Raw genomic sequence first — 23628 nt, 5'->3', positions numbered from 1 at the left:
AAGCAAACATTAATATGTAACCTCAAAATTTTTTCTAGAAATTTTGCTCTTGCTATCACAAGCTTACCGATACAGTCGCCCCTTTATATCTGTGTGGGGGAGGGGTTCCAGCCCCTACCCTTACCCGCCACGGGATGCCAAAATCTTGGACACTCAAGCCCCTTATCAGTTCTGTGTCCACAGATGCAGCATCCATAGATGGAGGGCAGGCAGCAGTTCTGTGCTCAATGACTTTTTAAAGACACACGGATTCTTAACACGTCTTCACTGAGTTGTTTTGTTACAGTCTTTAGTACCCACAGTGGATTTATAGGATCTCAATGTACCATGTATTATACCGACACAAGCTCAGGAGATGGATTTAAGGACCTGCTCCCCAGTCTCCACGTTTTGGGCAAAATTGCGTCGGTTTCTCTATCTGCTTGTTATACAGGTGATTGGGAGAATCAAATAAGATACTAGAAAGTGCTTTGTAAAACAGACTGTTAATAAAAGAATGTCAAAAATAGAAGTGCAGTGAAAAAAATCAAGTTTTATATACATTCAAATTAGTTCTAATGGTAGTTATCAACAATATACAGACTTTTACAGGATGGGAGAAGTGTTGTTTAACAGAAAGGTTTATGTTGGTATCAGTGTGTTATAGGAGCAGGGGAGAGCAGTGTGGAACTGGGGTGTAGAATGAGGCCTGAAAAAGCTGCCACAGAATTCAGGAGAGAAGGAACCTCGGGAAGATTAATTTTCTTCATTACCTCTGTTTCTTTATAAGATTTCTTATCCTCAAAGGTGAATAATTTGGCCATTAGCTCTGAGCCGGGTTAAAATTTTCCACCTAACACTTTGATCTGATTTGATGAAATTATTTTCTTGAATAAATCTTATTTTCAAGTTGTTTGGGATTTGTTCACTTTCTGGGGGGAGGGAGGTCTAGGTAGATTGGAATGGAATGACTTCACTAACAACCAGCTTATGAGACCCACGTTTTTCACTGTTGGGAGATTGGAGTCCTACCTAAAATTAAACTGAACAGTCAAGCTTGCCCTCATGGTGTTAGATACAGGCAGTATTAGCATTTCAGGATTTGGGTTTTAAATAATTGATATAGACAGGATTCTTTTTCTTCCTTTTATTTATTTATTTAGTTGGAGGCTAATTACTTCACAACATTTCAGTGGGTTTTGTCATACATTGATATGAATCAGCCATAGAGTTACAAGTTTGGCCACACCCCATGGCATGTGGGACCGTAGCTCCCCAGACAGATATTGAACCCCCACCACATGTGCTGGAAGGAGGCGTTCTAACCATGGGGCCACTAGGGAAGGCCCTAATACAGTCAAGATTCTTCATCCATGAAGAGCAGAAACTGTCTTACCTAAAGTAAGCTAAAAAGAGGACAGTTTGTCACAAGGATGTGGATATTTCAGAAGCCAAAGAGTAGAAGGACAGCTGGGTCTAGACGGACAGAACTGGAGGGCCATTAGAAACAGATACTCTTGCCCTGCTAAGGCTTCACTGTGTTCCATTCTCCTCACTGAGCCGGACCTGCGTTCTCTGTAGCTCCATGATGCGAATACACTCCCCATCCCGCCTGCCCCCACCCCGCCCCCGCTGGGTTCTGCAAGATGACCAGCAGTCTTACAATTCTAAAGTTAAACTACAGGAGACTTTGGCATCTGACTGGTCAGCACGGTGCAGGGGCCCATCCTTGGTTCATCCAACAGTGGTCAGAGGAGACAGGAAATGTCGCAGCGTATAAAGGACTTTTGGGGGCCTGTTGCCATAAAAGAGGAGGGAGATGGTCGTGGGAGGGAAGTTCCCTGAGAATGAGGAGTTGCTATGATCTTGGCAAGCACCTCTAGAGATGTCCTTGTCAGTCTTATTTTCTCAAGGGGAAGAGGCTGTTTCTGTACAGAATGACAGGAAGTCATCAAGTAGTCAACAGCTGGATTTTTTTCCTAATGCATATTCAGTCTACATATTCCCGGCATAGACCAAAGCTCTAATTTCATGGCCCTTGGGTTTCTGCTCTACATGTCATTTCCTCTTTGTTTTATTTGATATTTTGAGATGGGGAGCACATGTTTTAATGCTCTTCTATAAATTATATAAAGTTCACAATCACTGTTCCAACCTTGTTTTCAACTACATGGTGCACTCACCTGACTCTGAAACTATGCAGCTTTCCCCCAGGCTGTTTCATGCAAGTCTTTTCTCCCACATTTTCTTTCATTTGCCTCACTCTTTCATCCCTGAAAGTGTATACTATCATCCCCTCTTCTAGGAAACCTTCCATTCCTTCGCAAGCTAATTTAGGTGTCCTTACCTCTGCTTTCATTGCCAGATGCATCACTCATTACACCATATGGACTTACTCACTTTCTGAATTGTTTCTTCAAAGGAAATATCACAGTTCAACCTACATCACCAGTGTCTCAAAAGGCCTACCACATACTAGGCCCTCAAGGGAGGGAGCAAATGAATACAATGAGCCTCAGTTCTGCAAAGTCTGGCTTTATATTTTCTTGCCTCTGTTATCAACAGATCTGATGGAGATGTTATTATCAACACTAGTGCACTAGTATGGAGTACTTGTGGGGTACTAGTGTGGGGTACAGGCTTTAATGCCAGACTTCCTGTGGCCGCAGCTGATCTCTGCCTAGTTGCCTAGTTGTGTGAACTTAAAATCTCTGTGCCCCAGTTTCCTCATCTGTGGATGGTATAATGAGAGTACTTACCTTAGAGAATCATTCTGGGAATTAAATGAGTTAACTGTGTAGGGTCTGGCCCCTAGAGGTTGCTCCATAAGTGTTAGTTATTATCACCAACATCTAAATCACCGCCAAAAACCCTTTGCAGATTCAGATGTGTTTCATGAGCAATACATTCTGCAGGAATGGTTAGTGCTCTTAATAGTCATTGACCCTTAAGAGAGATTCATGTGGTCTTTGCCTGTTGGTGCTTCCATTATGTGCTCTAAGAGGTCAGTAACTGAGGGTATCTGGGGATTGGCAAAAAGGTTAAAAGCTTCACCAGGGAATGACTTCTGTAGCAAGAGAGTGTGTTTATCATATTTTAGTTAGATTGTATTTGCTTTTGATGAATGAGTGAGCTTTCTGGAGACAGGGTGAAGACATATTGGTGGAGTGATTGGATATGTGATTTCCTGGAGTCTTAGCATTCTCAGCCTTGAGGGGTTGTGGGTGGCAAAGTTGACGGCCCGAAAATATCTGTCCTTTTAAGAGCACAAGGCTAGACAGGATTTTTTGCAGAAACTGATAAGTTGGTTCTAAACTTTGTATGGAATTGTGAAAGACTTAGAATAGCCAAAACAATCTTAATGAAAGAACAAAGTTGGAAGGCTTTCATTTCCCGATGTCAAAACTTACTCTGTAGAACTACAGTGAACAGAGTCTAAATTGTTGGAAGGATAGACACAGAGATCAATAGAAGAGAACTGAGTCCAGAAATAATTTTTTTTTTTTAATATTTATGTTTCGCTGATTTTTGACAGGGGTGCTAAGGCAATTCATTAGACAAAAAATAGCCTACCAACAACTGGAGATCCGCATGGGAAGAGTTGAACACAGATGTTTACCTTGTACCATGTGTAAAAATGAGCTCAAAATGGAGCATAGACTGATATGTAAGAGCTAAACAAGCAAACTTCTAGGGGGAGAAAATAGAAAATCTTTAAGACCTCAAGTTAGGCAAAGATTTCTTACTTATGTGAATGAAAAAGGCACAGTCTATGAATGAATGAACAAAAAAAATTTGCACTTTGAAATACAGCATGAAGAAAATGAAAAGACAAGCAGTGGACGGGGAGAAAACATTGCAAATCATATTATCTGATGAAGAATTTGTACTGAGAATATATACTCATACACCTTACTAATAAGTAAAAAATTCATTTTAAAAATGGACAAAATATTTAAATAGAAAATTTACCCAAAAATGTATACACAGGACTAATGAGCACATGAAAAGACGATCAATGTCATTAGTCATCAGGGAAATGCAAATTAAAACCACAATGATATGCCACTTCATACCCACTTGAAAGTCTAAAAAAGACAGTCAATATTGGTGATGATATCAGAAATGGGACCCCTCATACATGCTACCAGGAATGTAAACTAGTGCTGTCATTTTAGAAAGTAATTTGGCAGTTTCTTAAAAACATGCTTACCATGAAATCCACCAATTCCACTTCTTAGGTATTTCCCAAGAGAAATGAAAAGATTTGTCCAAAGAAAGGTTTTCACACAGATGTCCTTAACAATTTTATTCATAATAGCCAAAAATTAGAAGCAACTAAATGTCCATGAACTGGTCAATGGATAGATACAATGTGATCTGTCCATACAATAAACTATTTCACTTCTGAAAGCAGTGAAGGAAGAACAAACTATTGATACAAGTTGTAACGTGGACAGATCTGAAAATCATCATGTTAAATGGAAGATGTCAGACACAAGAGACAATACACTGTATGGTATATAGTGTGTTGATTCCATTTATAGAAAATGTCTGTTAAAGGAAAAAAAAATATTTTTTACAGTTGTTAAACAGTTGTAAGTACTTTATTAGATACAAAGACAGAGTGATGGTTGTATAAGCATAGGAAAACATTAGAATAGTCACTAAAACATAAGATCATTTCTGTTTAGAGGGCAAATAATCACCTGCTACTTTCCCTCCTGCCCAAATAATACAGTGAGTGAAAAAAAAGGAATCATTCAGGGATGTCTTAGAGAACATTAAGAACATTTGAAAAAAGTTAAAATTTGAAGCCAGCTCAGAATATAAAATACTTAGCTTATACATGGTATGTGAGAAAAGTAAAGCCTACATTGTGTATGTTTTCTGTTAAAGGAAAATTTATAGAGACAGAAAGATTGATGGATGCCTGGTGCAGTGGGAGGGGTGGGAGACAAGGATTAATAGTGGATATGAGGGTTCCCATTGGGATGATAGAAATGTTCTATCTGCTTTGTGCTTTATGGTGATGCTTGCACAACGTGGTAAATTTACTAGAAACCATTGATTGTCCACTTGAAATGAGTAAGGTATATGGTATACAAAATATATTTCAGTAAATTCGGAGGAGGTAGTATGGGTTGGGGGGGATGGAAGGATGGAGGAGGAGAAAGAAAGAGGGAGGAGAGAGAGAGAGCATGAGAACAGGATCGCATGAAGTCAGGCTGTTTGGATCTGAAACCGAGCAAGTCTAAACCTCTCTTTGCCTCAGTTTCCTGTCAGTGAGGTTGGGGAAAATAATCATTAGCTTATCCACAAAGTAGTGTTGGAAAGATTGTGATAATACGGAAACAATGCTTAGCACAAAGTTTGGACCGTAAAGACAGGGCAATAAACATTAGCCATTATAATAATTATTATTATTATTAATGGTAGTATTTAACCTGCCAAGGATCCAGCTCATTTAGATCAACTTAGTTCAAATTCTGGAGAAGGATTTGGGCTGCAGCTGCAGAAGGCAGGGACCGATCTTATGGAAATGACTCCGGGGGAGTCTGAGAGTCTAAAGCACAGGGCTGGTCAGTCCCCTGCAAGTTGGGAGACTGGACCCCTGGAGCCTCACAGATGCAGGCTGTTTCTTCCTGGGAGCAGCATTCCTGGACGGCTCATCCTGCCACCATCAATATGGGAGCAGCATGTGCTGTTTCTACTCCAGTCCAACAAGGATTTTTCACTGCTGCATGCCAGATCGCACTGGCTTGGAGGACAGTGGATACGGGGGCACAGAGGAGGGACACCCAACCTTGTGTATGAGGACTTCTAGAGGAAGTGATGCCTCTGTGAGACTTGAGAATACCTTGGCATTTCCCAGGTGAAGGGTGAGGAGAGTTACCCAGGCAGAAGGCACACCTTGAGTAAACCCCAGAAGTGACAGGGAGATTGCAGAACCCAGTGAAGAGCTGATAGGAAGAGCGGAGTGATAAGAAGCAGGGCTGGAGTCACACAGAGTGTCTTCTGTGCCATGATCAAGAATTTAGGTTTATTCTGAAGGCAGTGAAGACCAGGGAAGAGCACTAAGCAGGTCCTAGGACTGGCTCCGTTACCTTCAGCTCGATGGTCCCAATGGCATTTAACACGCTGCTCCCTGAGTGAGCCTGCTCTGGATGAGACACCTGCCCTCCTAGAGGCATAGGGCTTGGGTTTTGCATTTAGCCTCCTCGAGTGCAAATGTTCCTCCAAGGACCACATCCGTACTGGTGTCTGGTGCAAAAACTGCTTCAACTCTCCCAAGAGAGGCATTAGAGGCCCTAATGCAGTGGCCAAGGGCCTGTCTTGGTGGCCGGACCTCAGAAAAGAAGAGGACTTGTGGGTGTTTGACACACTTCGCCCTGGGTGCTAGCTCTGGCTGAGGGCCCATTAATAAGCCCAGCGGCCAAGGGACAGGTATTGTGCCGGTTACTATGGCATCACCTTGGAAAGGATCCCTCAGTGAAAGCCACAGCCGAGCTGAGTGAGGCAGGAGGGGAATGTGGTCAGAAGCAGCAGGAGGGGCTGGAGATCGGCTGCAGAGGCTTTCGCTCGTCGCAGGACACTTCGTGGGCTGGAGCCCCCTTTAGCTTCTCCAGCTGCAGCCCAGGGAGGAAGCCGGGCTGCGCTCAGTCTGAGAGTGGCTGCCTGAGACAGCACCGCAGGCTGCTGCTGAGCTGGGAGCTGAGAGGGGCTGAATTCGCAGTCACAGATCATCTGGCCTCTCCTGCTTTGGGGGGTGGGTGTTGTGTCTCATCTGGAAAGATCTGGGCTGGGTTTCATCGCCTTTTTGATTTTAAATAGTCACCTCCCTGAGAACTGACTTCCAGGTGTTCATCGAGGAAAGCAGAGTGGTCCCCATGCTGGAAATGAAGGATGAGAGTTCCCGAGACTGACTGTTGACGGCTTGGAGGTACTACCCTCGTCTCACAATGCCTTTTAAAGCATTCGATACCTTCAAAGAAAAAATTTGGAAACCTGGAAAGGAGGGCGTGAAGAACGCTGTGGGAGATTCGTTGGGGATTTTACAAAGGTAAAGTTTGAATGCAAACTTTAGGTTTATTTCAAAGTAGCTTCACATTGCTGCTGGTGTTTGAAAGAATTTGCCTCCTGTTTTTAAAGCTACATTTTAAAAAGGAGTGGGAGGGTCAGAATAAAGGGCTTCTGGAGCCCCTTCCAGCTCCAACAGACTATACCTGGAGGAAAAGAAGATGCATCAAAAGGATAAGGTTGAATTAGGAAAACACCACGACAAGCTCTCCGTTTATGCAGCAAGATTAGCACTTATTGGACACAGTAATATTGCAAGTTGTGTGTTTGGCATTGAATTAGAAAATATTTGGGGATATAACACTTCATGTTAATTCAATAGTAACAACAAAACCAGGAACTGCTTTACATGGTTATGCTTTGAGTTGAAATAATTTTTAAGAATTTTTCACTGTAAATGAAAGTTAGGTATTTTCAAATTGCATAGCTTGTAATATAAACTGTATGAAGGGGTTCTTGATTGTGTAGTTTTCAAAGAGAAGGATTATTGCACAATAGTATGAAGAAAGTAACTTTAAAAATTAGTATTTAAAGCAGAAAATCTTACATGATTAAATGGAAAAGTGTTAAGTGGTGTCATTGGATTGAATGTTTTTGTCCAAACAAAAAAATAGATCTTTTTTAAAGTAAAATATATTATTATTGGAAGGAGAATTTGCCATAAATGAATGAATTGATGTGATATTTAATTTGTGATTTTTAAAATAGACATAGTAAATGTCCTCCTAGGTTTTATAAATGAATTAATAAGCAGTCCTTCTGTGCAAGGTAAAATGATTCTTTTAATTTCTTTGATATAAATAAATGTGAAAATAACTTTGATAAAATTTTTAGCATTATTTCTAATTATGATGAATGAAAATTTCCCTTGGTATCTACTTTTAACCTTTCTATCTATGTTTTCTCATAAATTTAAAAACTAGCCCACAGATTCATTCCACTTCTTGTGTTTTATAAGACACAGGCTCCTGCCAGTGTTAATTTTTCCACTGTATCTCTTTTGTGAGCTTAGCAAGAGAACTGGGTTGGGCACCTTATTACTTTGGTAATTAAAAACAAAAAGTTTCAGTCAGAATTACACTGAATTATCATGTATAAATGAAAACCTACCTCAGTGACAGCAGGATAAACCAGCTAAACACAGGAAATGATTATAATAACATTTTCTTTTAAGAGTGTTTTATTCTTCTGTCAAGCACTCCCAGGTAATGTTTTCATTTGATTAAAAATGCAAAAGGAAGCACTGTGGCTTAATTGGCATATTCAAGTGATGACAACTATTTAGCTTTATATAAATACTTAGGAGTATTTTTTTTTAACTTTAGCTGCTTTTTAAAATTTAATCACTTTTCTCAATCCTAAGTGCTTATTTTACTATGTTTGATGGAATGATCCACTTGAATATCCTTTTGTTTACCAGATTGGTTTGCTAAGGGATATAACAAAATCAGTAATTTCCAAGTTGTGCGACTTCAACCCCAAATTAAGCTATGTGTCTATTACTCTGAAGAGTTTTCTCAGAATTGGCTCACTGAACAATCAAAAAAAAAAAAAACCTGCTATCATAGTTCTAGATAGAGAGCACACTAAATAATGCTAGATGTTATCATTGTTGTCATAATTATAGAATGATTGATTTTAGAATAAAGCCAAATTCATACCTCGTCTTTCAGTGATCCCTAGAGAGAAATTATTGGCAGAGGTAGGCATTAGCTGACGGGCAATCTGAACTGATCCTCAACTCTAGTGGTCTTTGAGCAGAGCTCCAGAATTAGGGTTCCTCCAGCAAAAACAGCTTTGCTGTTTTAACACTTGGTGTTAACTTCAAATCTATAAGATAATTATATATATATATATATATATATATATATATATATATATATATATATATATATAATGCTTTGCCCAGAACCTGGTATGTAATGGATGTTTCTTCCCCTCATTGATTTTTACATAAAACCATTTGACAGGATCCAGTGTAAGAAAAAAGTCATAAAGAAATGTTTTCTGTTTTGTAAGGGGCAGAAACATTGAGGAGTTAAGAATCCTGACTTTCTAACTTAGCAGTCAGTATAAATCATAGATGTCTAATAATGTTTACTACTGAGATCATCATCTAAATGGAATTTTCTGTATGCTTTTGAACTATGGAGTATTCCTTATGGTCAAGGGAGAGGTAAATGCATAGAGAAGTGTCTGAAGTTCGCACATGGGGCTGATTACAGCCAGACACTGTTAGTCTCCCTGGAGAGCAGTCATTGACAAGAAGCAGCTGAGCAATTCATCAGCTAAAGGTACATTAATATTTTTGAAACGTAGGAAGAAAGATGATGCGTTCACTTATCGTCCACTATTGGAACAGATAGAAGGCATAGCATTTGGAAATTAATGTCCAGAAACTTATATACAGACTTTTTTCAGCTTAAATGATGAATGTTCTCTAATTGCTTATGTGTAGTAAATGATAGTAATAAACACTATGTTCCAGGTACCATTAATTCTATTAACAACCCTATGAGGGAGGGCCAATTATAATCACAGTTTTACAGATGAGAAAACTGAGGCACAGAGAGGTTAAGTAATTTGCCCAAGCTTGTAAGTGGCAGAGCTGGGTTTCAGACCAGATATTTTGTGCCCATCTTTCTTAATCATTACGCTGTGCTACCACTCAAATCAACTGTCTGGTGGTAGAAATTCATTTAATCTTAACCACAGGTCTATAAGATAAGTATCATATTCATTCATGCCAGAAACTCATGGATACCACTGAGGCTGCACATTTATATAGAGTTTTGTGATCTGAATAGCTCTTAGATATCAATATAAATGGCAGTAAATGGCATTTATGCTCAATCCTAGCAGAGTGGACTCATTAAGTGGTTATGAGGATTCATGTGATAAAAATAGTGGGCACATGTGTCAGGTTCTGCTCTTAATGATCTATGCTGTTGTTGTTTAGTTCCTAGGTCGTGTCCAACTCTCTGTGACCCCACAGACTGCAGCACACCAGGCTCCCCTGTCCATGGGATTCTCCAAGCAAGAATACTGGAATAGGTTGCCATGCCCTCCTCCAGGGGATCTTCCCGACCCATGGATCGAACCCGTGTCTCTTACATCTCCTGCATTGGCAGGCGGGTTCTTCTACCACTAGTGCCACCTGGGGAGAGAGCTCAGAGAGGTTAACTAGGCCACACAGCTAAGTAAATGGAAGAGTGAAAATTCAAACTAAGGGACACTGATGCATAGATTGGAGAAGAGATGCATCCAGGATGTCACCCAATTTTTTTTTCTGAGCAACCAAAGGAACAAAATTGTCTTTACTTGAAATGCGAAAAGCTTCAAGAATTAACTTTTTTTTTTTTTTTAAGAGGAATTCAGTTTGGATATGTTAGATTTGAGATGCTGAGCATGTGTCCACAAAGATGTCAAATAAATCTAGATATGAAAATTGAAATCTGTTAGCATATGCATGGTGTCTAAAGCCCAGAGATGAGTGAGGTCACCTAGAAAGTACAGGCAGAAAACAGAAGAGGTCTATAAACTGAGCCCTGGGCATCCCAGGTTTACAGGTTGAGGAAGTAACAAATCAGCTTCAGAGACAAAACAGAAGGAGTGTTCAGGGGATTAGGAGGACCACGAAGTGAGCGTGGTATCCATGAAGGAATCAAAGTCGTCAAGGAAGAAAGAATAATCAGTAGTGTCAAGTGCTGCTGACAGGTCAACTAGATGAGGACTGGAAAGAGCCTTTGGGCTGAATCGTGTGGACTCATGGTTGACTCACTGGAAAAGACCCTGATGCTGGGAAAGATTGAAGGCAGGAGGAGAAGGGGACGACAGAGCATGAGATGGTTGGGTGGCATCAGCGACTCAATGGACATGGGTTTGAGCAAGCTTCAGGAGCTGGTGATGGACGGGGAAGCCTGGCGTGCTGCGGTCCATGGGGTTACAAAGAGTCAGACACGACTGAGGACTGAACTGAACTGAACCACGTGAAGGGCATTGACAGCCCAAGAAGAGCAGTTTTGGCGGACAGGTTGGGGGATATACCTGTTTGGAGTGTGTCCAAGAGAGAGTGGGACAAAGGGAAGTGAGACAGTGACTTCTGAGTTTTTCTATAAAAGGGAGGTGAGAAATAGGTAGGTAGCTGAAAGAGAACATGTTTTTATTTTAAATGTTGATGTATGACAAATAAGGGCATATTTGTAGACAGTAAGAATGTTCTAATAGAGAGGAGTAAATAATTGATGAAATATGTGGATAGGGATTTTCTTGAGTACATGAGAGGCAATGAGATCTAGTACCCAGGGAAAGAGGTTGGCCTTATCTAGAAGCTTGGAAGACAATCATAGAAGAAAATGTAGAATACATCAGTATACATGCAGGTAGGTTACAAAAGTACATTGGGAGGTTGATGATGTTCTCTTCTGATTATTCTTGCATGTTCTCTTGCGTGTTCTTGCATATGTTCTCTTCCATATTCTTGCATATTTATTAAGCTATCATTCTGACCTCATAAATTAAAATTGAAAGTTCCTCTCCTGTTTTATCACTGCACTTCACCTTGATTTCAAGAAAACCTACATCATCCAGCAATCACAACTGTGTACGTGTCTTTCTTGCTCTCGGAGCTGAAGGAGATCAGAAGCCGTGTCACTTCTTTCTCCTTCCGTCACACTCAGTACAGGGCCTGGCATGCTGTAGGCAGTCAGAACGTTTGATGAACTGAATTAAATCCAGTGTTTGCGCTCTCTCAGCTCGGTCGCTCAGTCGTGTCCGACTCTTTGCAACCCCATGCTCTCTCTACATGTGCTTTAACCTCATATGCTTGCATCTAAGAAGCTACTAAGATGATCTCTGCTATGAATTGGTGGGCAAATTATTCGTGCTTCTACGTAGTCTGTTGGACATTGTATTAGCTATTAGTGAATATGATACTCTTGAAAACATATAAGCTTTGATTATTTTCACAAAGACTCAGACCTTAATCGGGTATCTTCAGAAGGGTTATGATACGTGTGATGATGCAAACAGCTCCTTTTATTATTGACAGATAGTGTTCAGTTTGCCCAATTACTTTTTTTTTTTAAGAAGAGAGTAAATTCACTGTAATGGACGGACTACCATAATCTGAATTTATGGGACTCAATGAGAAATCATGCCCTCTGTTTAAAAAGTGCCAGAGAATCACCTTAGAACCACTTAAGAAAGAACAGATACACAACCAACTGGTTTGTGTTGTGATGGAAAATGTACGTCCTTACCTAGTATTTTCATAAGACTTAGAAAAAGAAGAAAAAAGAATCTGAAAATAAATTGATTTTTTACTGTATATCTTTTATCAGGCTTCAAGTGACATTAAAATTAAAGTCAAACATAATAGTCAGCTGGGTCATGCCATGTGGATGAAGTTTATAGATACTCTTTCAGCAGGATATTCAGATATTCAGTAAGGCATATTGTTGAGGATACAAACTCTGGACTTGAACTTGCATCCTATCTCAGAGGACTTAGTTTTTTTGTCTATAAATGGACAAGATAACACTATCTACCTTGTGTAGCTGTTATGAGATTAAAATAAATTAATGTCTATAAGGGTGCAACAACACAATATCCAGAATATCAGTAAATCTTAACCACTATAATTTATTTTAGTAATAATGATGATGATGATGCTAAAACATGCAGGATGCATCCTACTCTGGGTTTTCCTTTTTCTTTCTTGGTACACTTTTTCTCCTTGCCTACCACACTTTGTAATCCTGGTCTTTCTTCCCTGCCCATTTGTCCGCTGTAGGAAAATTGATGGGACCCATGAGGAAGAAGGTAACATTGAGCTGAATGAAGAAGGGAGGCCGGTGCAGACGTCCAGGCAGAGGCCCCCACTCTGTGACTGCCACTGTTGTGGGGTCCCCAAGCGCTACATCATTGCTATTATGAGCGGGCTGGGGTTCTGCATCTCCTTTGGGATTCGGTGCAATCTTGGAGTTGCCATTGTGGAAATGGTCAATAACAGCACTGTGTATGTTGATGGAAAACCGGAAATTCAGGTCAGTGTCTGTCTATGTCTATGTCAGTGTCTTTTGGCAACAACTGTATTAATGTTTTAAATTCTTAAAGTAAAACACATAGGGGACTTCCCTGGTGGTCCAGTGGTTAAGGTTCTGCACTTCCACTACAGGAGATGAGAGTTTGATCCCTGGTCTGGGATCTGAGACCCCCCATGCCACATGGTGCAGCCTGAATAAATAGTAAATGAAAAAACTTTAAAAAACACACAGGATCACAAAGGAAACCAATTTCTGTGATATAGAAACATATGGCTTTCTTTATGAACACTTCAGATGACAAAATCTAGCAATGGGTCTAATAATTCCTGTAATTTTGCTGTTTGAATGGTGAACAGTCATTTGAGATAATGGCAACAGCCACCGTGGGATATGAGCATATTTACAATTTCCTCTAGTAATAGAATCACAGGTCCTAATAATATGACTGGGGTTTGTTGCCTACATTCATAATTATAGGAAATGCTGCTTTGTTAGTTAGTAGCAATAAAGATGCTGATTTTTGCCCATCCAAGTTCATAGATCCACAGGATTCCATCCACAGACTCCAGTTGAGAATGCTGGTAAAAGGATAGAATGAGGTAAGCATCAGAAGAAAGAGGTAACAGGTAAAGTGGGGTTAGGTCGCGGAGAGCCCAGCAAGTCTAAGGGGAGTCAGGCGTGGGCTTTAAGCAGAGAGATGGCACCATCACATTTGTACTCCAGGATGATCACTGTCCAGCCAGTCATCTCCCAGGCGATCAGGACTGCAGTGAATAGAAGCACAAGGCCCCATTCAAAGGCTCTCGTGGTCATAAGCAAGTCTATAGTGATGTCACTTAAACAGTACTACTTTCATGAATCACTGAAAAGATAAAATCTGGTTTGTTTCTTAAATGATAAGCCTTAAGAAGTATTGAGATTATGGGAGAATAAAACAAAAACGTATGCCCGGTGGATACCCAATATATCTGTTTCATTGTGTTGAATGCACACACTGGAGTGACGCATGTGGAAATCCATCTGTTTGCAGAGAGACTTCTAGCACTGTGTACATGGCCTTCCCAAAGTGCCTACTACCCCTTCTCCCCGAGCCCTGGCAAACCATCAGTTCGTTTTCTAAGTCTGTGAGTCTCTTTCTGTTTTGTAAGTAAGTTCATTTGTATCTTTTTTTTTCAGATTCCATGTATAAGGGATGTCATATATTTCTCCTTCTCTGTCTGGTCTGATTTATTTCACTCAGTATGACACTCTCTTGGTCCATCCCTGCTGCTGCATGTAGCATTATTTCATTCTTTTTAATGGCTGAGTAATATTCCATCATGTATATGTACACATCTTCTTCATCCATTTCTCTGTTGATGGACATTGACGTTTGCTTCCATGTCTTTAATTATTTATTTATTTTACTTTACAATATTGTAGTGGTTTTGTCATACATTGACTTGAATCCTCCATGGGTGTACATGTGTTCCCATCCTGAACCCCCCTCCCACCTCCCTCCCCATCCCATCCCTCTGGGTCATCCCAGTGCACCAGCCCCGCACACCCTGTCTCATGCACTGAACCTGGACTGGCGATCTGTTTCACATATGATTATTTACATGTTTCAGTGCTATTCTCCCATATCATCCCGTCCTCGCCTCCTCCCACAGAGTCCAAAAGACTGTTCTATACATCTGTGTCTCTATTGCTGTCTTCCATACAGGGTTATCGTTACCATCTTTCTAAATTCCATACATATGCGTTAGTATACTGTATTGGTGTTTTTCTTTCTGGCTTACATCACTCTGTATAATAGGCACCAGTTTCATCCACCTCATTAGAACTGATTCAAATGTATTCTTTTTAATGACTGAGTAATACTCCATTGTGTATATGTACCACAACTTTCTTATCCATTCATCTGCCGATGGACATCTAGGTTGCTCCCATGTCCTGGCTGTTATAAACAGTGCTGCGATGAACACTGGGGTACACGTGTCTCTTTCAGATCTAGTTTCCTCAGTGTATATGCCCAGGAGTGGGATTGCTGGGTCATATGGCAGTTCTATTTCCAGTGGTTTAAGGCATCTCCACACTGTTCTCCATAGTGGCTGTACTAGTTTGCATTCCCACCAACAGTATAAGAGGGTTCCCTTTTCTCCACACCCTCTCCAGCATTTATTGCTTGTAGACTTTTGGATTCTGACTGGCGTGAAATGGTACCTCATTGTGGTTTTGATTTGCATTTCTCTAATAATGAGTGATGTTGAGCATCTTTTCATGTGTTTGTTAGCCATCTGTATGTCTTCTTTGGAGAAATGTCTGTTTAGTTCTTTGGCCCACTCTTTGATTGGGTCATTTATTCTGTCTTGGCTGGGGCTTCCGTGGTGGCTCAGATGGTAAAGAATCTGCCTGCAGTGCGGGAGACCTGGGTTAAATCCCTGGGTTGGGAAGGTCCCCTGCAGGCGGGCATGGTAACCCACTCCAGTATTCCTGCCTGGAGAATCCCCATGGACAAAGGAGCCTGATGGGCTACAGTCCGTGTGGTTGCAAAGAGTCGGACACGACTGAGTGACTAAGCGCGCGCACACACACACACACACACACACGCGCACGCACACACACCCACGTGCACACACACACACACACACACACACGTGTTGCCTATTGTAAACTGCTGCCGTGAACATTGGGGTGTATGTATCCTTTCAGATCATGTTTTTCTCCACATATATGCCCAGCAGTAGGATTGCAGGGTCATAAGGTGGCTCTATGTTTAGTTTGTTAAGAAACCTCCATATTGTTCTCCATAATGGCTATACCAATTTACATCCCCACCAACAGTGCAGGAGGGTTCCTTTCTTGCAGAGAGACTTCTAATAGTTCTCCAGTCCCTACCCATGTTTGGGAAAACATTTAGATCAGAGTTTCCCAAACTGGTGTCTGGACACCACTGTTCTGTAGGCTGTGCTTTGAAGGTGTCATATGAACTAGGAACCTTTACTGTGCTGCGTCCTGTGAGAGTCTCCAAGAGGGGCCTGTGGTGTGCATTATTTCCTGGGCTTAACTGCAGAATGCTTTCCTTCATGCTATGTCTATCAGCATTACCTGGAACAGTTTCTGCCAAATACTGGTTAGTGAAAATTTAATTTCAGTTCATTAAAAAGAAGTCTTTAGTTGGCCTGCAGATTCCCCCACCCTTTTTCTTTTTTAACTAAGAGATTATTCTACCAGAAGAAAAGGGTACCATGGAGATTCTTCTAACCACTCTCTTTTTTCTGCCACAGTTGAATCTGTTTTTAAAAGGATATCCTGGTTGTTTATGTTGGGGAGAGGGGCAGGGAGGGCAGTAGAGGTGTAAGAGGGATGTCATACATTTTTAAAATAAAGAATGATGGACATTAATGAGGTTTCAGATGTGTATCACATGCATTCTGGCAGCCTTTTGTGAGGAAAGGCAGCTAATTAAACTTGTCTGCTAAGACCTGGATCAAAATGAGATGCTGGTTTGCATTTGTTTGTTGCATGAAAGGATAGGCCTAGGTCAACAAAATTTGCTTTGAGGCAAATGGAAAAGGCATTTTGATAAACTTAAGGAACAATGCTGTGTGTGCGCTCTAGTTTCTATGGTTTTGCCCTCTGGAGTCTTAGAGAAACTGATTAAGATCTAAAATATGCTTTATATCATTTTCTCTGGCCTCATAAGTAAGAGTTCAGTAGCATTTCAGAAGTTCCAATTTATAGCAGGCCATTTCTCTTATTCAAACAGAACAAAGCTTACATATCATCTGAGCATGTCCAAACCAATGACAAAGATTTCACTAATTGTATTAAGAAAGCCTCTCAATGGCTGGTAATTTTGTTTGGTTGGCTTTATGGGAGAAAAACTAGATATTTTGCACTGAGATATTTTTAAATCTTCATTTTTACTAGAGGGAGAAAAGTTAGTGGTATGAATAGGTGTGTGTGCTCAGTTGCTCAGTCATGTCTGACTATTTGCAGCCCCATGCACTGTATAGCCCGTCAGGCTCCTCTGTCCATGGAAATTTCCAGGCAAGAATATTGGAGTGGGTTCCATTTCCTACTCCAGGTATAAATAGGTAGGCCTTGCAAATAACTGGCATATATTCTGCTAGTCATATAAACGGTAGCTTCAGTTGATATGTGAATCATAATCATTTTTTAGTTTAATAATTATGAGTTTTAAGACACGTGAATCACTTAGAACAGTGTCTGGCATGTGGTAAACAATAAATGACTGAAGTCTGAGAAACTTGGAGGTTAGTTCTCACTACCCTCAGGGAAAATCCAAACTCCTGTAGGTTAAGAAGAATCGGGCTTTGGAATCTTCCGGACCTGGTTTCAAACTTGACTCTTGTTTATTAGCTCTGGGACTTTGAGCAAGTTGCCCTTCTGTCCTGGTCAGGGACTGCCAGTTGCAAAGAACAGAAATGGGAGACCAGCTCAAGTTAAAAAGGAAATGACTGTAGGGCTCTAGGGGATCTCAGGAAAGTGAAGGCTGAGAAGCTGTCTGCTATGCATGCTTGTGCAGTCTGTGCCCCAGACGAGGGCGCCAGCCTGAGGTGGGGCTGAGATCCAGGGGGTGGGCACCGTGGGGAGGAGGGGGAGTCAGGAGGGGCAGAGGGAGCCGGACCTCACGGGACCTAGGAATTCCTCAGCTCACTCTCCGACTTCCTGGCCTTTCAGGGTCTTGCATCTGCTTCTCTCTGAGCCGGCTCCATTCTTCCAGGTCTCTGCATGGACTGCTTTTGTTTTTTTCAAACAAATCTCACTGCTCTCCAAAGCCAAAGTCCCTCAAGCCGTTGCCTTGCTGGGGAACTGGCTTACCTGGCCCTGACTCCAGTGGAGCTTGCTTCAAGTATGCAGTATTGTCTCACTAGAATCTCTGGCTTCAGATTAGAGAGAGAGAAAGAGAAAGAAGAGGGAGAGACAGACAGGCAGGCTGAGTCCAGCCTACACGTTGGCTCCCTCTATTCAGGTGTCCATCCGCAGTCACAGGGGAGAGGCCCTTGGCACTGAGGAGAGGAGGAGAATCCTCTTAGAAGGAAATGTGAGCAGGGAGGTAGGAACTGGCATTTCTAGAAACTCTTTACTAAGTCTCCTTGCTGATTTGTGAAATGAGAATAAAAGGCCTGATTTGCAGATCAAATGAGATAATCTGGTGCCAATATATTAAACACCTCTATTACTTTCCTATGGCTGCTATAACAAATGACCATGAACATGTGGCTTAAAAACAATGGGAACATAGTCTCTCATAGTCAGGGAGGCTAAAAACCAGCTTGACTTTGGAGGGAGCCACACTCCCTCCAAAGGCTCCAGGGGAGAATCCGTCTTTGCCTTTGGCAGCTTTGGCGGCTCCAAGCATTCCCTGGCTTGTAGCAGTATCACTCTAGTCTCTGCCTCCATCTTCACATGGCCTTCTTTCCTTTTATGTCTCAAGTCTCCCCCTGCGTTTCTCTTACAAGGACACATCATCAGATTTAGGGCCCAGTTAGATAATCCAGAAGAACTCACCTTGAGATCCTTGACTTTATCATATCAGCAAAACCCTTTTCTCAAATGAGACAGCATCTATAGATTCTGGGGGTTTTGTGCATGTATCTTTGGGGACCATTTTTTTAGCCTTATACTGTCTCTGACATAGCACCTGGCTTATTTTAAGAATTCATACATAGGACCATTATTATTCTCATCGACTCAATGATAGTGAAAGTCAGTTCTTGGCAGGCACAAGTACTTTTCTGTAGGTAACCTTGGCCACATGGAAAGAAGCACCATCTGTCAGAGGGAAAGACATAAGCAAGGGACCATGTGATTAACAGTTAGTTGTTGAATGAAGTGGCTCCCTCTGTCTTGGATCCTTGGTTTCTTGGGGGCATTCTGTGACTCATGGCAGGGAAGTCTAGTCTCTACTTCTTAGTGAGAAAGTGAAGTCTCCACAGCAAGGGAAAGAATATAGTTTTTTGGAAAGAGGTCTTGGTCTTGGCTTTCTTTACAACTGGTTCTATGACTTGGGGCAAGTAAAGTAATCTCAATTTCCTCTTCTATAGAAAATGACGTAATTAACTCCAGGTATTGTAAAGAGGAAATACATGGAAAGTGACTTAAAATCATGTCCTTCTTCGGCTCAGTGCTTCCATCTCCCTTTGAGTAAAAGTCAAGGTCCTTGTGGTGATAGAAGGCCCTTTATCGCTTGAATCTCTCCTATTTTAATGCCTGTTATTCTCTTCCTCATCCATCACTCTCCAACTCCTCTGACATCTGGTTGTTCCTCTAACACACAAGTGTATCCTTATCTCAGGGCCTTTGCATCACTATTCCTTTGTCTAGAAAGCAATTTCTTCCGATAAGGAGAAGCATCACTTGCTACCTTTCTTCCTTTAGGAGTTCACTCAGAAGTCATTTCTTCAGTGAAAGCTTCCCTGACCACTGTATGTAAAATATCTCCCTACTTCACTCCTACCCAACATTTTCTGTCCCCTTCTCGGTTCACATTTCTTTCTTCCTCACTGATTGCCATCTAACACGGATACCTGTACACTTCCTGCCATCCCCACTGACGTCTTTGTGGAAACAGCAATCACTGCTGTTGTTTACCGCTATATGCCCAGTATCTAGTACAACGTGTGGCACATAGTGGCATAAAATAAGAATTTGGTGAAGTGATTTGAATAAATGATGGTTAGTTTCACTTTACTTTTGAGCTTCAACTTCCTAGTCTGCAAAATGGGAACGACAGTGCAGAACACGGGCCAATATTACCTGCACTGTGATCTCTTAGAAGGCAAAGGCAACGCTTGAGTTTGTATTTATATGATCACCTGACCTGGCGCACAAGAAGCACGAGGTGCATATTGAATAAAGGAGCAAATAAGTACGTGACAGTTTGTGATCGGAAAACAAAATGTGGTGAAAATTCATAAAAGGTTCTATGTTGATAAGGAAGAACTCTTACTCCGTAACAGGAACATCTTGGATGTTGATACCAATGCTTTACAAAGCCATTCATTCATTTGGCAAATCTTTACTTGCATCTTCTATGTTGTAGACAGTTGTCTTAGGTGCAGAGGTTATGAAGTCAAAAGGACACGGCTGCCACCTTAGAGTCACCTGCCACCTCAGTGGGAAATGGACGCGTGACAGGCTAGTTTGAGAACAGGGTGGGGTGCCATGACGGCAAGAACTTGGTCTGTGGACCAAGGCCAAGGAGAAGTGACCACTTCAATTCAGGGCAGCTGAGGAGCTTCCTCAGAGGAGGGAGATTTGTCAGGAATCTGGAAAGGTTGAGTTACTTTGCTGGGAAAGAAAGTGAGGAAAGGCTTCAGTGGTCTGAGAGTTGTGTAAGGGGTTTTGTTGCTGTTGTCATCATCACAACGACAACAATAGCTGCTAACATTTTCTGAGTCTACACTGTGCCCCAGGCATGATCCTAATGTGGTAAATGCAAAAATCTCTAAGCAGAGGAATAACCTACTAGAAATATTCATGGCATTTATCGCCAGACATCCTATGGGTAGGTGGGTTTTATTATCTTCATAAAGAAATGAGAGGCATGACTGTCATTCCCTTAGTGCTCTGACTAAACTGGTACCTAAATAACCCAGTCAACCTAGAATTTACCTTTTGTTTTCTTTACAAGTTGTTTTATTTTCTTCTTAGCCTTCATCATTCTGTTTTAACTTGTTCACGGTCGCTCCTTTCTCTCACTAGGAGTTGAGCTCAGTGACAACAAGGACTTCGCTGTGTCCCTGCTGCCATTGAGGCCCCCCATCAATATTTGCTGAATATCCCTTCACTGTTTGCCTGAAACTATCACAGCATGCTAATCTGCTATACCCCAATACAAATTAAAAAATGAAAAAGATATTTGTTGAATTTAAAGGAGGGAAAGAAAGACTTTGTAGGGTTATTATATAGGATCATCAGTGAATGATGACAGGCAAGTGTTTTCTTACAAACCAAGTGTACCTGATTTCTCTTTTCCAGACAGCACAATTTAACTGGGACCCAGAGACGGTGGGCCTTATCCATGGATCTTTTTTCTGGGGTTATATTGTGACACAAATTCCAGGTGGTTTCATTTCAAATAAATTTGCTGCGAACAGGTAAGATAAATTAATTTAACATGAATGCTACACAGATCATAATGTGGCTTTGTATGCTTTTATCAGTTCTGCACAATTGGCTCTCAATTTAGGGGTGCAGAGTGAAAGATAGAAGTCATTCCTAAAGACATGATTCACAGACATTGACCTTATATGATCCTGTTCTTAAGAATCTCTTTTTGTTTACTTTTTTGTTTAATTTAATCTATCTGGCAATTCTTTATCTGATTATGTAGTTTAAAAAAAATCAACTGCACCTGAGTCAGGAGAAACAGTTTCTGGACCCTAAGTAACTCACTTGGTAACCTCTACTGAGTTCCTCTTTTTCCCTGGACCTCCATTTCCTCATCTATGAAATGAAACATGGATTAGATTGTGTTTGAGTTCCCTTTGAGCAATGACTTTCTGTGATGCTGTTTACTGTGTTGATATTGTCCTGTACTATACTGGTTTTGTCATGTGAGTAGGAGGGGGCTTGTCTCTAGACTGTAAGATGTCTTTCATACCCTTGAGATTCTAGAGGAGGTGTTTGAGCAAGTAAAAGTAGGTCCAAGAAAAATGAGCTGCCTCAAGGAGTAGTAGTTCTCTGTTACTAAAGGTATTTAAGCAAAAGGTGATGGCCGCTTGGGAGATATGTAATATGTATATGTACTAGAAAAGGAGTGTACTAGAAGTGTACTAATTATTTCCAGGTCATTTCTAATTGTAATTGACTTAACATATATGGATTTTATGAAGTGTACATTTTATAAAGCAGTATTTATCAAACTCTAAAAACAGAACTCATTAGATGGTAATAAATCAATAGTGATTTACCAATATCTATTTTCTAAAAAGAGAGAGAAATAGAAGGAAAGATAATCAAATAGAATAGAAAATATATTAGCTCATTGCACATTTTAGAATCAAATTTTGGAAATTGTTTTGGTTACATTTGTGTGTATAAGTGTGTGTTGGGCTGCAATATAAAATTTATTTTGTTTTATGGATCAAGGAAAAAAGTCTAAAGTCATATCCATATGTAAAGTCATTTCTATGAGCATGACTCATATTTTACTTATGTTCTTATCTAATTTGTGTCTTTTATTTATTGTCACTTGCCTGTTGTATTCTTCTTAAAAAGTGATAAAATACTGGTTCCTATGGTCTTTGAAATCACTGTTCACACTTCTGCCCTAAAAAGAAATAGCATATAATAAGATTTCCCAGAATAAAAAAAGTCTGAAGCATCATTAGCATGTGTGAGAAAGAAATAAAATGATGCCCGCTCTCTTTCCCTGGGACACTCCTGTCCAGGCAAAGAGGAGACACACGGTACTTGGCAGAAAGCTGGGGGGCTGAGATAGGTGCCCGTTCTGGTCCCAGGACGCAGCACCCTTCTCAGAGAGCTTGTATCCCCATCTGCTAACATGAGGGCAGAACTGGGAAGCAGGAGATACAACCCAAATGTGCAGAAGTCATGAGGTGGTAGTCAGAATGGATCATTCAGGTAGAATCGAGAACAATGGTGGGTCTCCAGTAGGTTTACCTCGTGCTGGTCAGTCTCCAGCTTCTGGATCTTTTCTAGGCAGGACACCCCTGTACTGCCCCAAACCTTCCCATCATTGGCCCAAGGACTGGAGCTTGGGAATCAAAGCAGCCCGACAGCCTAGCAAGGCACACACCAGACCCTAACACATCTATTTCTCTATTAATTTATACAGTGATCTTCCATGAACAGGCAGGTTTGTTCCTGATGTTTAACTAATGCGCCGCATCCATGGTGGGGCCTGCCCAGTAACACAGTGTTTTGGCCCCTCAGGGTCTTTGGAGCTGCCATCTTCCTAACATCGACCTTGAACATGCTCATTCCATCTGCAGCCAGAGCGCATTACGGCTGTGTCATGGGTGTCAGGATTTTACAAGGTTTAGTGGAGGTAAGAGACTCTTTTCTTAACAAATTTTGATATTGTTGAAGACAACACGATCCTTTAGAAATTTTAATTTTTGAAGAAAACCTCCTTTATCACTTTTCCTATCTCCCACCTTGTCAGGCTGTCTGAACTTTCTGGTTATGATTATAATTATGAATACTTTAATTAAAATTCCATGTGTGATTCCAAATTTATACACAATGAAAGATCATTTCACAGAGTGCAGAATTTCAGATGAGCCAGGAGTGATCTTAGAGGTAATTTAATCCAACCACTTCCGCTTAATAAATTTTGAAACTGAAGCCCAAAGCCTTCAGTTCACATAACCAGGGCTCTTTCCACTAAAACAACTTAAGTGGATTTATTACTAAGTCTGTAAATTTCCAGGGGTGTAGTCTTACACAGAGATTTAACTTGATGAAGTGGGTAGCGTAATATAGAACCAGAAGGTAAATATTTTGTACTCTGCTGGCCATACTGTGGTCTGTTGCAACTTCT

The 23628-nt window shown here is 41.0% G+C and overlaps 1 protein-coding gene across 2 annotated transcripts in view; it reads left to right on the top strand.

The window, feature by feature from the left end:
• The first annotated feature begins 6941 nt into the window (after positions 1 to 6941).
• Positions 6942 to 23628, top strand: part of SLC17A8 (solute carrier family 17 member 8) — a 37927-nt gene continuing 21240 nt past the window's right edge. For both annotated transcript variants that reach the window (XM_061124172.1, XM_061124171.1), the window contains exons 1-4: positions 6942 to 7042; positions 12854 to 13106; positions 21099 to 21217; positions 23019 to 23133. In XM_061124172.1, the coding sequence (XP_060980155.1) occupies positions 6942 to 7042; positions 12854 to 13106; positions 21099 to 21217; positions 23019 to 23133 (588 nt within the window). The remainder of the gene's footprint in view (positions 7043 to 12853; positions 13107 to 21098; positions 21218 to 23018; positions 23134 to 23628) is intronic.

This window comes from Dama dama, chromosome 22, assembly GCF_033118175.1.
Source record: "Dama dama isolate Ldn47 chromosome 22, ASM3311817v1, whole genome shotgun sequence".
Lineage (NCBI taxonomy): Eukaryota > Metazoa > Chordata > Mammalia > Artiodactyla > Cervidae > Dama > Dama dama.
This window is presented reverse-complemented; position numbering and strand designations above follow the sequence as displayed.